Raw genomic sequence first — 16,874 nt, forward strand, 5'->3', positions numbered from 1 at the left:
GGAATAGCCTTCATTTCTAAGAACAAGAATAGACTGTCGAGTTTCAGATGAAAGTTCTCTTTTTCTGGCCATTTTGAGCGTTTAATTGACCCCACAAATGTGATGCTCCAGAAACTCAATCTGCTCAAAGGAAGGTCAGTTTTGTAGCTTCTGTAACGAGCTAAACTGTTTTCAGATGTGTGAACATGATTGCACAAGGGTTTTCTAATCATCAATTAGCCTTCTGAGCCAATGAGCAAACACAGTGTACCATTAGAACACTGGAGTGATAGTTGCTGGAAATGGGCCTCTATACACCTATGTAGATATTGCACCAAAAACCAGACATTTGCAGCTAGAATAGTCATTTACCACATTAGCCATGTATAGAGTGTATTTCTTTAAAGTTAAGACTAGTTTAAAGTTATCTTCATTGAAAAGTACAGTGCTTTTCTTTCAAAAATAAGGACATTTCAATGTGACCCCAAACTTTTGAACAGTAGTGTATATATATATATATATACATATAGCTAGAATTCACTGAAAGTCAAGTATTTCATACATATATACATATATATATATATACATATATATACATATATATATATATATATATATATATATACATGTATATATATATATATATATATATATATACATATACATATATATATATACATATATATATATATATATATATATATATATATATATATATATATATATATATATATATATATATACATATATACATATATATATATATATATATATATATATATATATACATATACATATACATATATATATATACATATACATATATATATATATATATATATATATATATATATATATATATATATATATATATATATATATATATATATATATATGAAATATATATGAAATATATATGAAATACTCGAGTTGGTGAATTCTAGCTGTAAATATACTCCTCCCCTCTTAACCACGCCCCCAACCACGCCCCCGCCCCCAACCACACTACCCCCCACCTCCCGGAATCGGAGGTCTCAAGGTTGGCAAGTATGACATACATAAACACATACATATACAGTACACATACATATATATATATATACATACACACATACATACATACACACATACATATATATATATATGTATATACATATACATATATACATACATATATATATACATACATACATACACACACACACACACACACACACACACACACACACACACATACATATATATATATACATATACATATACACATATACATGCATACATACATACACACACACACACACACACACACACACACACACACACACACACACACACACACACACACACAGCCCGGCCAAATTTTTTAACCCAATGCGGCCCCCAAGTCAAAAAGTTTGGAGACCCCTGTGTTAAGCCATCTGAATACTTATTTCTGTCTTTCAAAAATGTTTTGCGCACTGATGAAGTAGATCTTGTAACATTACTAGTCAGCAGTGGACTCCTGTTTTTCCCTACAAGTTAGGAAACGCTCGATTCGGACCAAGTTCATGCCTTTGCTAGATTATAAAGACTTGCTTTTTATGAATGCACCTAGCACTTATTTGAAAAAAACTGTGCCTTACGTTTTATTACTGGTAGTGGCAACCGTTTCCACCATTGCACTTTGTATGCAAGGTCAAACTGTCCATCCTTGTCAGTCCTCAGAGTTTCTCGATGGATGTTTAAAAAATAAAATAAAAATCACTTCTTGGTCTGGTTTCCCTTTAATTATGTTATTTAATATGTAGAGACTCCAGTCTCTAGAATTTAAGATCACAGGACATCCTTGGCGTGTTGTTTCCTGGAGCCAACACAGGGTTTGGTTTTGCTGCTCCATGGTCATGAAATGACTTGCAAAATGCCCTGAGGCTACCTGAACTGAACACTTTGGGGGAATTTCAGACCATTTTAAAGGATCCAGAAAATGTTTCTATTAGGCACTGTACTTGTTTTGAAATTGTTTTTATTGAAACATTTTTTACCTATTGCGTGTTTTTATGTTTATGTTGTAATTAATTTGCACTTTTTACTATAGTGTGTGATTGCTCCTGTTTTTTGTTTAATCTCAATTAGTTTTTACCTTGTTAAATAAAGAAAATGAATGAACATGTAAATGTGCATTGAGCAGACAAACAACTTGAAAAAAAAGCTTGTATTGAAGCACTAAGACTTAAAAATTGGTGCAATCAGTCTCTGACTGAAGGTGCTTTTTTTGATCACACCTAGGACATGGAAAAGCATCAAATCTTAAACTATGAGAGAATCTTTTCCCTCCGTCACCTGTTGGACTGGTGGTAGCTAAGTACGAAGCACAGAGCCACTTTTATTAATCAGTTGGTTTAGTCCTTTCCTGTCTGCACTGGGTAGGCATTTTACCCAACATGCCAACTACTGTAAATATTAATGTGTCAGTTATGTTTTGAGGTCACAGAGACATCCCGTTTGCCAGAGGAAAAGAGTAGTGAGTGCATCAAAAGACCCATGGTAAGAAGACATAAAGGCCTTAAACCCAAAGTAATATATGGGACCTGTCCAAAATGTAATAGAAGCCTCTCCTCTTGACAACTTTGAGATATGAACTGTCTGTCAAAACCTCAGAGACGGGACGTAGTTTGCACATTCTGCAAAACAATTTTGCCTTATGGCAATAGGACTTTTAGATACTACTCAAGTTTTCAAAACTTTGGAGGCCAAATCAAAGCCAGTTGCACAGATGGGCGTCAAATGTGGCATTTTCCAAGGAAATGCTCTGTCCCTCCTGCTGCTCTGCATTGCCCTGAACCCCCTCAATCAGAACACAACCAAGAGTGGCTTTAGGTATTGGTGTCGGAGTAGAAAAACGACAAGCCATCACCTCTACATGGATAACATTAAACTTTAAGTATGCCAAAAACAAGGACGTAAGGAAATGATATTGGATTGTCATTCAAACTACATAAGTGTGGGTGAACGATATCTAGACGAGGAAAGAAAGATCACAACTGAAGGAGTTGAACTAACTGGAGGCAAAAAATAAAAGATGTACAGGGCAGCTAAAAATACCTGGGAATCCCACAGACCAATGGTAATCACGAAAAGGCAGCTCGCTGGTCAGCCACTGCCAAATACTGACAGAAGGTGAGGCAGATACCAAAGAGTCAGCTGAACGGCAAAAATAATAACCAGACCATTAACACCTATGCCCTAGCAGCAATCAGATACCTCGCTGGCATAACAACCCTGCCAATGGAACAAATGCAAGTCACTTACAGTGTAGAGGCTTTGCAGTCACGTGATTTTATCACGTGACTTTGTGTTATGCCGCCATCTTGCCGGTCAACCGGTCAGCTCGTTCCTACGTGTTCGTACAGATTCAGTTTGATTTCTGCGCTACATTTTCACAGATTTCATCCGAATTATGGCTGATTTGCTATCCAATGAAGTTGTGCATTTGGATGAAGAGTCCAAGAAACGTTACCGAGAGAAGTTGAACCTTGTTGGCACAACGGATCCGTACCTTTTACCGAGAAGCATGCTAAAATCACCTGAGCATTTTGCAACAGCCGACCTGCCTGATCTCTCATATCCAGACATTTATAATTACCTCGTCGATTCACCATCTCCGTACACTGGAAAGGACCTAAAGGCATACAAGAGTCTGGATGCCTACAAGTATTTTACAGCAGGTTTTGTGCATGATGGGCTGATATGGCAGATTCCAAACAAGAATCGATTTCTTCTCATGACCAAGGTAAGGAAAAAGCACACACAGAAGAGCCTACTGTCTGTTTACAAATCCGCGTGGCAGTAACAGTGTACCCAATGCACCCAGCATTTTCAACAATCATATTTGTATCATCCCATATTGTATTATTTCACATTTTGTGAAACAAATCAGGGGTGAATAGTTTGTTTACATACCTGATATGAAGTGTTCATTGCATATCCTTGTGTAAATCGTAGGTTTCCATCGTTCACGACAAATCGCCGCGATCCATTTATCGCGTTTTTTGATGTTTGCCGGGAATCTATAGAAGCTAAGCAGGTTTCCGGCATTTCCAAGCTCAAATAGCAGCAGATCTAACAAGAAAGCGTGTGTGAGTCGTTGACCGGCACTGAACTGGTGACCGGCAAGATGGCCGCCAAGCTAATGGGCGTGGCTGATGACGTCAGCTGCAAAGCCTCTATATTAGAACAACAAAGCTCTGAGCAATGCATAGAGGGATCTATCCAAAGTCCAGCATCCTAAGGTTATACCCAAAGTGATAAAAGGGGGGCCAAGGACTAATGGGCGTCTAAGAACAGAGCCCAGGAGACAACAAAAAGCTTTCAAGAACATCAAGAAGATGGCCCCCAAAGGTGACCTGGTAAGTGAATGGCACAGGTAACAGAAACCCAGTAAGACACTCAATCAACAAGACAATATCAAACCTGTAATTAGGCTACCTTCAAACTGCAGGTGAATTTCTTTTTTTCTGACTTTATGGCACCTGTATCTAAAGTTTTTCATGCCAATGTAAACGGTAAAAATCTGACCAAGGCCATTCTCGTATATGGGTATAAATTGAATGAATGCAATGCGACTGCTATCTGAAATCAAATCAGCGTCACTTTTACACTCACATTCTTTCGTATCATGGTTGGAAAACAAAGTTCTGTCCATCTCCAGCTATAACCTACTGCTAGCGAGTAAGACCGAATGTTTTGGGCGGATCTTACGGGGTTCATAGTGGCGGGAAGGTTTGTAACTAAAGTTTTTTTGCTTACAAGTTAAAGCATAACATTTAGAAGAGACACAGCTCTTATCTCATAACACTCTTGAGTGTGGGCACTCTTAAGTTGAGGTCCCACGGTAATATAAAGGAAATAAAGATTGAACATTCTTAAAGGCCTACTGAAATTAATTGTTTTTAATTAAACGGGTCATACTTGATCATTTCGCGATATTGCCATATTTTTGCTGAAAGGATTTAGTAGAGAACATCGACAATAAAGTTCGCAACTTTTGGTCGCTGATAAAAAAAGCCTTCCCTGTACCGGAAGTAGCGTGACGTCACAGGTTGAAAGGCTCCTCACATTTCCCCATTGTTTACACCAGCAGCGAGAGCGATTCGGACCGAGAAAGCGACGATAACCCCATTCATTTGAGCGAGGATGAAAGATTCGTGGATGAGATACGTGAGAGTGAAGGACTAGAGTGGAGTGCAGGACGTATCTTTTTTCGCTCTGACCGTAACTTAGGTACAAGGGTTCATTGGATTTCACACTTTCTCCTTTTTCTATTGTGGATCACGGATTTGTATTTTAAACCACCTCGGATACTATATCCTCTTGAAAATGAGAGTCGAGAACGCGAAATGGACATTCACAGTGACTTTTATCTCCACGACAATACATCGGCGAAACACTTTAGCTCCGGAGCTAACGTGATAGCATCGGGCTTAACTGCAGATAGAAACAAAAGAAATAAACCCCTGACTGGAAGGATACACAGAAAATCAACAATACTATTAAACCATGTACCTGTAACTACACGGTTAATGCTTTCCAGCCTGGCGAAGCTTAACAATGCTGTTGCTAATGACGCCATTGAAGCTAACTTAGCTACGGAACCTCACAGATGCTAAAACATTAGCTATCCACCTACGCCAGCCCTCATCTGCTCATCAACACCCGTGCTCACCTGCGTTCCAGCGATCGACGGAGCGACGAAGGACTTCACCCGATCATCGATGCGGTCGGCGGCTAGCGTCGGATAGCGCGTCTGCTATCCAACTCTAAGTCCTCCTGGTTGTGTTCATGCAGCCAGCCGCTAATACACAGATCCCACCTACAGCTTTCTTCTTTGCAGTCTTCATTGTTCATTAAACAAATTGCAAAAGATTCCCCAACACGGATGTCCAGAATACTGTGGAATTTTGAAATGAAAACATAGCTTTTTTTATTGGATGCAATGGTGTCCGAATACTTCCGTTTCAACCATTGACGTCACGCGCATACGTCATCATACATAGACGTTTTCAACCGGAAGTTTCGCGGGAAATTTAAAATTGCACTTTATAAGTTAACCCGGCCGTATTGGCATGTGTTGCAATGTTAAGATTTCATCATTGATATATAAACTATCAGACTGCGTGGTCGGTAGTAGTGGCTTTCAGTAGGCCTTTAATAGACAAAATAATCAAACATACCTATTTATTCATATAACGCACTCATAATCAACAACTTCATGAGTACAGACACTGTTCACAAGATGAGGCATTCAAACGTACTGCACAACAATAAATGTTTAAAATCAATGTAAAAACGCTGTTTTTAATTTTTATTCTTGTAACACACTATGGGAACCTAGGTTACACATTATATACATACCATGGTGGTTTCAGCAATGGAACCAAAGCTGTTGATGAAAATGTTACAGGAAACATTCACTGGAGGACCTGCAAAGGGATAATCACAACCATTACATACTATTGTAGCATACAAACCCCTACAATTTAAGCAGCCAGTATGTTCTGCTACATTCAAGTTGAAATCAGCCTTTTCATATAAAGCCATAAAGGAATGGAACGACCTCACAACAAACTTGAAAAGTCTAACAGATTACTCTTCATTCACAATTGAAGTTAAAAAGTGGCTTTGGAGCAATCAAAGCTGCTCACACGGTCACTAAGATGGGCATTATGTTTGACACATCAACCTAATGTGTATTATATTTATCCATGAGAGCATTTTTATTGTGAATTGTGAGGTGTGTCTGTTAAAATCATGGTTGTTTTTACAAATGATGACAGATGTGAACAAAAGCATGTATTGTCTTTGTGTGATGATGTAAATGAGGTGTGGTTGTATTGTATATTAAGTATGTGTCCATGAAAGGGCATTTTATGACTTTTTTCTTAATACTTGTGTATGATTTTATTGTCATAATTTTATTGCATGATTTTTGTATCCCTTTAATTTAGGTAGCCAGGGACTGCAGATGGAAATGAGCTATTTAGCTATAATCTGGTACAGAACATATCTGTCTTTGAGCCTAATGTTTCTGTACATTGTCCCTTCAAATAAAGACTAAACTAAATCGAGAGTAGTTTGTACGGAAATTAGAAATGACTGAAATCACTGTTTTAGATTTTGGAATCTCTTAAAAAACCATTTTGTTAATAATTTTCACGTTATTTTTTCACAAAATAAATGATTTCCTCTGTCACTGCAGTATGATACTTTACGTCATCAATTCCTTGTTGTTTTTAATCACACAAATTATATTTGTTCATCTCCTTGCAATATTCTAATTGCTATGAAGTGTATATTTTATTGTAATTTTGTCCCATTATTCTGGGAAATGCCTTCCTATATCTTTCATCATAGTTAACTCCTCAAGATTACCTGGTTGCCAGGGTAATGTTCACACAAACACAGATATTTTAAAAAAGCACATTTGCCCAACCCGATTGTTCACAAATTCCATCTACACAAGGGACATTTTTTGTTAATTATTTTAACTGTCAATATAAAACCACATTCACAGGCTGTCACAGGCATACTGCCAATCAGGGGCCGTAAAATGCTACCACTGCAGACTTGGTCACACATTACAATACTTCTGTTCATCAAAATAGCGATAAATTAGAAGTACAATGATGTGTACATTATCTTTAAAATCAGGGCCCAGAAAACAATAGAGGAGCTCCTCCCACTCTGGTTGAGAGCTGGACTTAATGTCAAAAATAAGTACTGTGATGTCACAATGTAGCCAGACTGCAAAACCCTGCTTAATAAAGACATCCAAAACTGCTTGCAACCTGATGCAAAAATGCATAAACCTTATAATTTGACGCTTTGACATTGTTTAACATGAGTATCCAACATAAGTCAGAAGAGACGGAAATCATCATAGGTCGCCCTTTGAGCTACGTGGCTCAGATGGTAGAGAGGCTGTTCAAAAACTTAAATGTTCCTGGTACATCCATCCTCGTCACTGCCCACCTTGCTGTCATTGCAACTCGCACAGGTGTAAGAATGTCAATTAGTGTTTGGTGGTGGTCGTAGAGACTCTTAAGCCAAATTGCCAGCCACGTTTCCATCAGTCTACCCCAGGGTAGCTGTGGCTACCAATGTAGCTTACAACCATGAATGAACCTACTCAGTGGCCTAGTGGTTAGAGTGTCCGCCCTGAGATCGGTAGGTTGTGAGTTTAAACCCTGGCCGAGTCATACCAAAGACTATAAAAATGGTACCCATTACCTCCCTGCTTGGCACTCAGCATCAAGGGTTGGAATTGGGGGTTAAATCACCAAAAATGATTCCCGGGCGCGGCCACCGCTGCTGCTCACTGCTACACCCCCCTTCCAGGGGGTGGAACAAGGGGATGGGTCAAATTTCACCACACCTAGTGTGTGTGTGACAATCATTGGTACTTTAACTTTAACTGAATACAGAATAAATAAATGATGGGTTCTCAGTGTCACTAGAAAAACAAATATTAATCTAATTATTATTGTAAAGCTAGCCAATCCTCGTTGTGCAATTTGAGAGGTTAACGACCACACTCCCAAACATACACACAGTCTTGTTTATTACATATCTTACAATGCTCAGAAGATTAATGCAAAAAACAGTGCATGGCGTTGACGTGATGTATTGCGTAAAGCCATGAAATAGTTGAATACAAGTCGATCAACTAGCAATGTATCTTCCGCATTGGACAAAAATAAAGTAGATGATGAAAATAGCGGTTCTAACACGTCTAGCTTTGTGCTTTTACCACTTCCGACTGCATGACTACATGTACAGGTAATTTTTGTGATGTCCAACTGTTAGTGACTGTATGCGTGTTGAAGAGGGACACAGCTTGTTGAAATAACAACTGGTTTTGGCGTGTTTATGAAAGTCATTAACCTGTATTGCTAAAAAAAAATTTAAAAAAATTAAAAAAAAGATTGTTGATCAACTAGCTCCTGATCATCATACAACAACAGGTCACGGTATTGATTCTGAACAGCTCCAGATGACGTTATAGGTGATGATGATATAATGTTGCAGTGTAGAGGTTTAGAGTTATTTGGAAGTAGGGATGTAGTCGAGAAGCTGGAGAGAACAGTCAGTGCATACATCAAGAAGTGGCTTGGCCTTCCACGGTGCCTCAGTAACATCGGCCTATATGGTCATGGTGCCCTGGAACTGCCCATCTCTAGCCTCACGGAGGAGTTTAAATGCACCAAGGTGATGCTGAGCATGACACTGACTGAGTCTCAAGATAAGGTGATCCGAGCGGTTGCTCCATGACTGGCAACCGGGATAAAATGGATCCCATCTGAGGCCGTGCAACAAGCCAAATTTGCTCTCAGGCATGGAGACATAGTGGGACAAGTGCAGCACGGAAGAGGTGGGTTTGGACGTGGGGCTAGTCGACCCACATGGCACAAGGCAACATCAGCCCAGAGGAGAAAGCTGGTGGTTGATCAGGTTCGACAACCAGAGGAGGCAGACAGATGTGCAACAGCAGTGGCACAGTCCAAACAGGGACAGTGGACTAGCTGGGAAAACCTGGAGCATCATAAGCTCACATGGAAGGATCTTTGGGAAATGGAAGGGAGCCAAATCAGCTTCATCATCAGAGCCACCTACGATGTTCTTCCCACACCCAAGAACTTAAACCAATGGTTTGGAGAAGATCCTTCTTGTGCACTCTGTCAAACCCCTGCAACACTCAGGCACATCCTCACCAGCTGCAAAATCAGTTTGTCTCAAGGCCGCTACACCTGGAGGCACAACCAGGTCTTGAGACAACTGGCGATCACCCTGGAGGAAAGGAGAAATAACAACAAGGCCTTCCCTCCTCCAATCCCTAGTCACTCAATCACCACTCAGTTTGTAAGAGCAGGACAACTCCCACCAAAACCATCTGCATGAGTGGAGTCAACCTTTCTGGACTCTGCCCGGGACTGGAAAATGCAGGTTGACTTGGACCACAAACTCATCTTCCCGCCTGAAATCATTACAACCAGCTTCAGGCCGGACCTGGTCTTGTGGTCAACCTCCCAGAAGACTGTGTTCATTGTTGAACTAACTGTACCATGGGAAGCAGCTGTTGGTGAAGCATATGAGCGCAAACAACTGAGGTATGCGGACATAGCAGCCGAGGTAGAGCAGCGCGGCTGGCGTGCCCGAGTGCTTCCAGTTGAAGTCGGGTGCAGAGGCGTCGTTGCTACGTCCACAAGCAAGCTCCTCAAAGGAATGGGATTGAGAGGTCAGGTCTTCCGGCGGGCTGTCAAATTGCTGTCGGATGCGGCTGAACGAAGTAGCTGATGGATTTGGTTCAAGAGAAAGGACCCAAACTGGGCTGCTAAATGACATTTAGGGGTAAAGGCAGAGGGGGGCACACCTGGGACGCCAGATGTCGCCGTTGAGCCCTCCGGAGGTGTCGTGGGCCTATCAACGAAACACCAATGAAGGAGGGTGCCCACCTGAAGACCCCAGTGAAGCTTTTGCCCCTAACCCCCCACCCCCCACTCAACACTAACTGCTGATTAATCTGAGGGATTGTACTATCTAGTCCTATGAGCTCAACTAAAGGTATGAAAATTATACATCACAGTTACCGTGACCAAAATTAGCACAAGTGTCATTATCGTGGTATTGTTGAATGTGCTTAAGAAGAACTTGAGGCTGAAGTATACTATTGCATCACGTACGCCGTCTTGCCCCTCCCGCTTTTTATACCCTCACGTAGAACCTGACGTGCACTTCCCAAAAAGTCTAGCTTTGCGTCAGCGGCGCAGAGGACCGCAGAGCTGTGATTGGTCAGCTTTTGCCAAGGAGGGCCCTGAGCACAGGAGAGCAGACGTTGTGATGCACAAATTATTGTATGAAATAAAGCAACAGTGATTGAACATTTGCATGCAAACTGATATTGCTCACTTAATATCTGGTGCAGTCTAAAAATAATGTGTCTTTTTACAGTCGGTTGTGTTGTTGTGTGCATTAGGTCACAAAGAGCGATGTGCTTTTTAACTTTTATTGCCAATCTTGTGCTTACAACAGGTTCAATTCCAACACACATTCTTTCCACGTGCACACACACAACACATCCTCTTTCTCCATCAGGCACTGTATGCTAACTTAACAGGAGAACTCTGAACATCAATAGAAAATGATTGTGATTGTGCGCTGCCGCACCTGCTCGTCTGCTCATAAACCAGCAACGACACGGCGTGACGACGACGGGCGGGCGGGTGACCGGTACTTTTTAAAGGCGGTATAGTACCGAATACGATATACCGTACAACCCTAGTGTAGACCAAAATTTTACCGGGAGGCCACCGGTAAATGGGAAGGTATGGTTCAGCGATCCTTGAACGCACTCTAAAAATATCTCAGTTTGGCATACCTTCGAGTATAGAACCATCACTTTGTGCAGACAGCACAGCTGGTAGGTTCAATGTGCACAATTGAATAGCTTAGTACAGTGGTTCTTAACCTGGGTTCGATTGAACGGCCTCAGGGGTTCGGCGGAGGTCAAGACACACCCAACTCATCGTGAAAATAAAAACGTCTCCCTATCGGCATATTATGGATACCCCCAAACAATGTTCTCATTTCCATCTGATTTGCAGGTGTGTAATTAGTTGTGAGTTCATGCACGGTGTTGGTTTTGTTCTTTGAACAAGGTGATGCTCATGCACGGTTCATTTTGTGCACCAGTAAAAAAAACATAACTTTGTCTTGAATTTGAAAAAAAAAAATTGTTTTATTTTTCACTAAAGAAGGGTTCGGTGAATGCGCATATGAAACTGGTGGGGTTCGGTACCTCCAACAAGGTTAAGAACCACTGGCTTAGTTGCTTGGACAGCAATTTTAAAGTTAAAGTACCACTGATAGTCACACACACACACTAGGTGTGGTGAAATGACTCTCTGCATTTGACCCATCCCCTTGTTCTACCCCCTGGGAGGTGAGGGGAGCAGTGAGCAGCAGCGATGGCTGCGCTCGGGAATCATTTTCACTTCAGTCTGTAGTCTATTGCCCCCCCCAGGCTGTGGTGGCAGCGACGTGATGGCGACAGGCCTTACACCTACCCACCCCTATCCCTGGAGAGTCACCACCTTAACTAACACATTTTCTGGGGGAAACACTGACACTAATCAAGCTGTTTGTTATATTTTTTCCAAGTGAGACTTGATAAGAGAATCGATAAAATACAGACTCCATCATTCCCATTCCTAATAAAGGGTTAACTGGGTTTCTTACTTTAGTAATAATGATATCCATCCCTTATGCGCAAAATGCCCCTCTCTCTGTTATGACACACTTTATTAAATTACATTTTTGTACATTATTGATGGTTTATAGAATTGTGACATGATAGTGGTGGTATTAAGAGGTGGATTAAGTTGGTTAAATACCCAAGTATGAAATGCACTGCATGCCACTGGTTTAAAAGCATACAGTATACACTACCGTTCAAAAGTTTGGGGTCACCCAAACAATTTTGTGGAATAGCCTTCATTTCTAAGAACAAGAATAGACTGACGAGTTTCAGATGAAAGTTCTCTTTTTCTGGCCATTTTGAGCGTTTAATTGACCCCACAAATGTGATGCTCCAGAAACTCAATCTGCTCAAAGGAAGGTCAGTTGTGTAGCTTCTGTAACGAGCTAAACTGTTTTCAGATGTGTGAACATGATTGCACAAGGGTTTTCTAATCATCAATTAGCCTTCTGAGCCAATGAGCAAACACATTGTACCATTAGAACACTGGAGTGATAGTTGCTGGAAATGGGCCTATGTAGATATTGCACCAAAAACCAGACATTTGCAGCTAGAATAGTCATTTACCACATTAGCAATGTATAGAGTGTATTTCTTTAAAGTTAAGACTAGTTTAAAGTTATCTTCATTGAAAAGTACAGTGCTTGTCCTTCAAAAATAAGGACATTTCAATGTGACCCCAAACTTTTGAACGGTAGTGTACATGTAGACAATTCATGAATATGGTTTTTCATGCATGATTAGTTCATTGTCCAAGTAAATCAGTTGACTATTACCTTTAAAGTTTGGTCTTATTCTGGCATCATATCCGGATGTTCTTCCCATCAGTTTGTCCAGGAAATCAGAGGGAGACATTGGGGCTTGTCGAGTTCTCGCAGCATTGTCACCCTCCTTGCACCGGCCAACACTGTTAAAGACACAATATAACAAACACTTAACATTTTGTTACCTTAGCATAATATTGAGCTTTATGAGTGCAGCGTGTGTGTGATACTATTCACGGGTCCTATTCTTTTTTTCCCCCTGATTTTTAACATGACACGGTCTGATGTTTTAGCTGTAAAAAGTGTCACATTCTGCTGCACTGTAAAAAAAAATTCTGTAAAAAAAATCTACTGGCAGCTACGGCTGCCAAACGAAAACCATAAAATTAAAGTAAAACATTGTAAACCAAATAATGATCAAAAACATATTTACAGAAATTTTCATGAAATGTTTTGCGGAAAAATATCGTAATTTTACAGATTTTTACTAAATTATTAAGATCAACCACCTTTAATAAAGTGACGATGCAAACAGTTCTGCAGAAAAATACCTTTATTCTGCAGAGTTTTTCCAAATTATTACGATCAAACACCTTTAATGAAGTGAATCGCTGTTGATGAAGTATGCGTTGCGTTCGCTCGTGTGTGCGTACAGAAGCCGCACATATCTTGTGACTGGGTCTGAACGATGTTAGAATGGATGAAAAGCGGACGTGACGATAGCTCGTAGAGTACGTTAAAGGTTAATTTCTTCAACCTTGGCCCGCGGCTTTGTTCAGTTTTAAATTTTGGCCCACACTGTATTTGAGTTTGACACCCCTGTGTTAGATTGTTAGTATGGACATAGACTTTTATATAACAAGCTACATATTGAATGAAAGATAATTACTGTAATTTTACATGAATTTGAAAGTAATTTAAGAAAACAGAAAATGCTATGTATAATTAATTTGGTATTTTTCTGTAAAAAAAAATAGAAATATACGTAGTTTGTCATTACTGGCATATTACTTAAAATAACAGGCGCATTGTTTATTTACAGATAATGTGTTCAATTCTACAGTTTTATAAACTATTTAAAAAAAATAGAAAAATTACAGTAGAAATTTAAAGTAAATCAACCATAAAAATAGGATTTTTTTTTTTACAGTGTGCTGTATGTGTGTTGGTTACCTTTTTTAGGGGACACTAAACGTGTGTAAGTGGTTCAGCATTAGTGGGAAAAAAAAATCCTAAAATGCCAGAGTAAAGGGTAAAAGCTAAACAAGACAAAACAATGACAATATGACTGATTGAATGCTAAAAATATGACAGACTACCTCAAAAATCTAAAAGGATTTGTGCGGCCTTTTTTTGCTAAATAAAATAATGAATATGGGATTTGTAATATTAACTATGAACGACAAAACACTAAATATTAGGAACATATGAACGTCTCTTGTTTTTACTTAGGAATAGGCTTTTATTGTCATTGCACATAAAGAACAACAAAATTGTGGAATACTGATAGCGGAAGCTGCCTTGCAAGGCGCTAACCACGACCCATCAGGAGCAGTTAGGGGTTCAAGGACACCTCAAATTAAGCTCGTCAGGCCGGGATTAATAAGACGGCCACTGAGCCAGATGCACGTCTCGAGATCAGACCTGGGCTATTATTTTGACTCGTGGGCCACATTGAAAGAAAAAAATGTGGCTGATGTGACATATACATAAATATAAACACTGTATACATATACATATATAAACTGCATACACACACCCACACACACCCATCCATTTTGTAGTGCAGTGGTTCTCAACCTTTTTTCAGTGATGTACCCCCTGTGAACATGTTTTTAATTCAAGTACCCCCTAATCAGAGCAAAGCATTTTTGGTTGAAAAAAAGAGATAAATAAGTAAAATTTTCACTATGTCATCAGTTTCTGATTTATTAAATTGTATAACAGTGCAAAATATTTCTCATTTGTTGTGGTCTTTCTTGAACTATTTGGAAAAAAGATAAAAAATAACTAAAAACTTGTTGAAAAATAAACAAGTGATTCAATTATAAATAAAGATGTCTACACATAGAAGTAATCATTAACTTAAAGTGCCCTCTTTGGGGATTGTAATAGAGATCCATCTGGATTCATGAACTTAATTCTAAACATTTCTTCACAAAAAAAGAAATCTTTAACATCAATATTTATGGAACACGTCCACAAAAAATCCAGCTGTCAACATTGAATATTGCATTGTTTCATTGTAATGAATGGGATAGTCTACTTCAGGGGTCACCAACGCGGTGCCCGCGGGCACCAAGTAGCCCGTAAGGACCAGATGAGTAGCCCGCTGGCCTGTTCTAAAAATAGCTCAAATAGCAGCACTTACCAGTGAGCTGCCTCTATTTTTTAAATTTTATTTATTTACTAGCAAGCTGGTCTCGCTTTGCCCGACATTTTTAATTCTAAGAGAGACAAAACTCAAATAGAATTTGAAAATCCAAGAAAATATTTTAAAGACTTGGTCTTCACTTGTTTAAATAAATTCATTAATTTTTTTACTTTGCTTCTTATAACTTTCAGAAAGACAATTTTAGAGAAAAAAATACAACCTTAAAAATGATTTTAGAATTTTTAAACACATATACCTTTTTACCTTTTAAATTCCTTCCTCTACTTTCCTGACAATTTAAATCAATGTTCAAGTAAATTTATTTTTTTTATTGTAAAGAATAATAAATACATTTTAATTTAATTCTTCATTTTAGCTTCTGTTTTTTCGACGAAGAATATTTGTGAAATATTTCTTCAAACTTATTATGATTAAAATTCAAAAAAATTATTCTGGCAAATCTAGAAAATCTGTAGAATCAAATTTAAATCTTACTTCAAAGTCTTTTGAAATTCTTTTAAAATTTTTGTTCTGGAAAATCTAGAAGAAATAATGATTTGTCTTTGTTAGAAATATAGCTTCGTCCAATTTGTTATATATTCTAACAAAGTGCAGATTGGATTTTAACCTTTTTAAAACATGTCATCAAAATTCTAAAATTAATCTTAATCAGGAAAAATTACTAATGATGTTCCATAAATTCTTTTTTAAATTTTTTCAAAAAGATTCGAATTAGCTAGTTTTTCTCTTCTTTTTTTCGGTTGAATTTTAAAGAGTCGAAATTGAAGATAAACTATGTTTCAAAATGTAATTGTCATTTTTTTCATGTTTTCTCCTCTTTTAAACCGTTAAATTAAGTGTAAATATCATTAATTATTAATAATAACATAGCGTTAAAGGTAAATTGAGCAAATTGGCTATTTCTGGCAATTTATTTAAGTGTGTATCAAACTGGTAGCCCTTCGCATTAATCAGTATCCAAGAAGTAGCTCTTGGTTTCAAAAATGTTGGTGACCCCTGGTCTACTTGATTTGATGTTCAGTTTATGAACTTACATTCATATTTTGTTGAAGTATTATTCAATAAATATATTTATAAGGGATTTTTGAATTGTTGCTATTTTTAGAATATTTTAAAAAAATCTCACGTACCCCTTGGCCTACCTTCAAGTACCCCCAGGGGTACGCGTACCCCCATTTGAGAACCACTGTTCTAGTGCTTGTCCCTCTGGGTCGCGGGGGTGCTGGAGCCTATCCCAGCATACATACACATGCAGGATACATATACACACACACACCCATATACTAACATATCCATCCCATCCATTTTCTACCGCTTGTCCCTTTCTGGGTCGCGGGGGGTGCTGGAGCCTATCTCAGCTGCATTCGGGCGGAAGGCGGGGTACACCCTGGACAAGTCGCCACCTCATCACAGGGCCAACACAGATAGACAGACAACATTCACATGC

At 38.9% G+C, this 16,874-nt stretch overlaps 1 protein-coding gene across 3 annotated transcripts in view; it reads right to left on the reverse strand.

The window, feature by feature from the left end:
* glra3 (glycine receptor, alpha 3) overlaps positions 1-16,874 on the reverse strand; it is a 128,490-nt gene that overhangs the window by 72,391 nt on the left and 39,225 nt on the right. For all 3 annotated transcript variants that reach the window (XM_062027208.1, XM_062027207.1, XM_062027210.1), the window contains exons 2-3: positions 13,045-13,175; positions 6,370-6,437 (exon numbers count right to left, since the gene is read on the reverse strand). In XM_062027208.1, the coding sequence (XP_061883192.1) occupies positions 6,370-6,437; positions 13,045-13,175 (199 nt within the window). The remainder of the gene's footprint in view (positions 1-6,369; positions 6,438-13,044; positions 13,176-16,874) is intronic.

The sequence above is a fragment of the Entelurus aequoreus genome, linkage group LG18 (genome assembly GCF_033978785.1).
Source record: "Entelurus aequoreus isolate RoL-2023_Sb linkage group LG18, RoL_Eaeq_v1.1, whole genome shotgun sequence".
In the NCBI taxonomy this organism is placed as follows: domain Eukaryota; kingdom Metazoa; phylum Chordata; class Actinopteri; order Syngnathiformes; family Syngnathidae; genus Entelurus; species Entelurus aequoreus.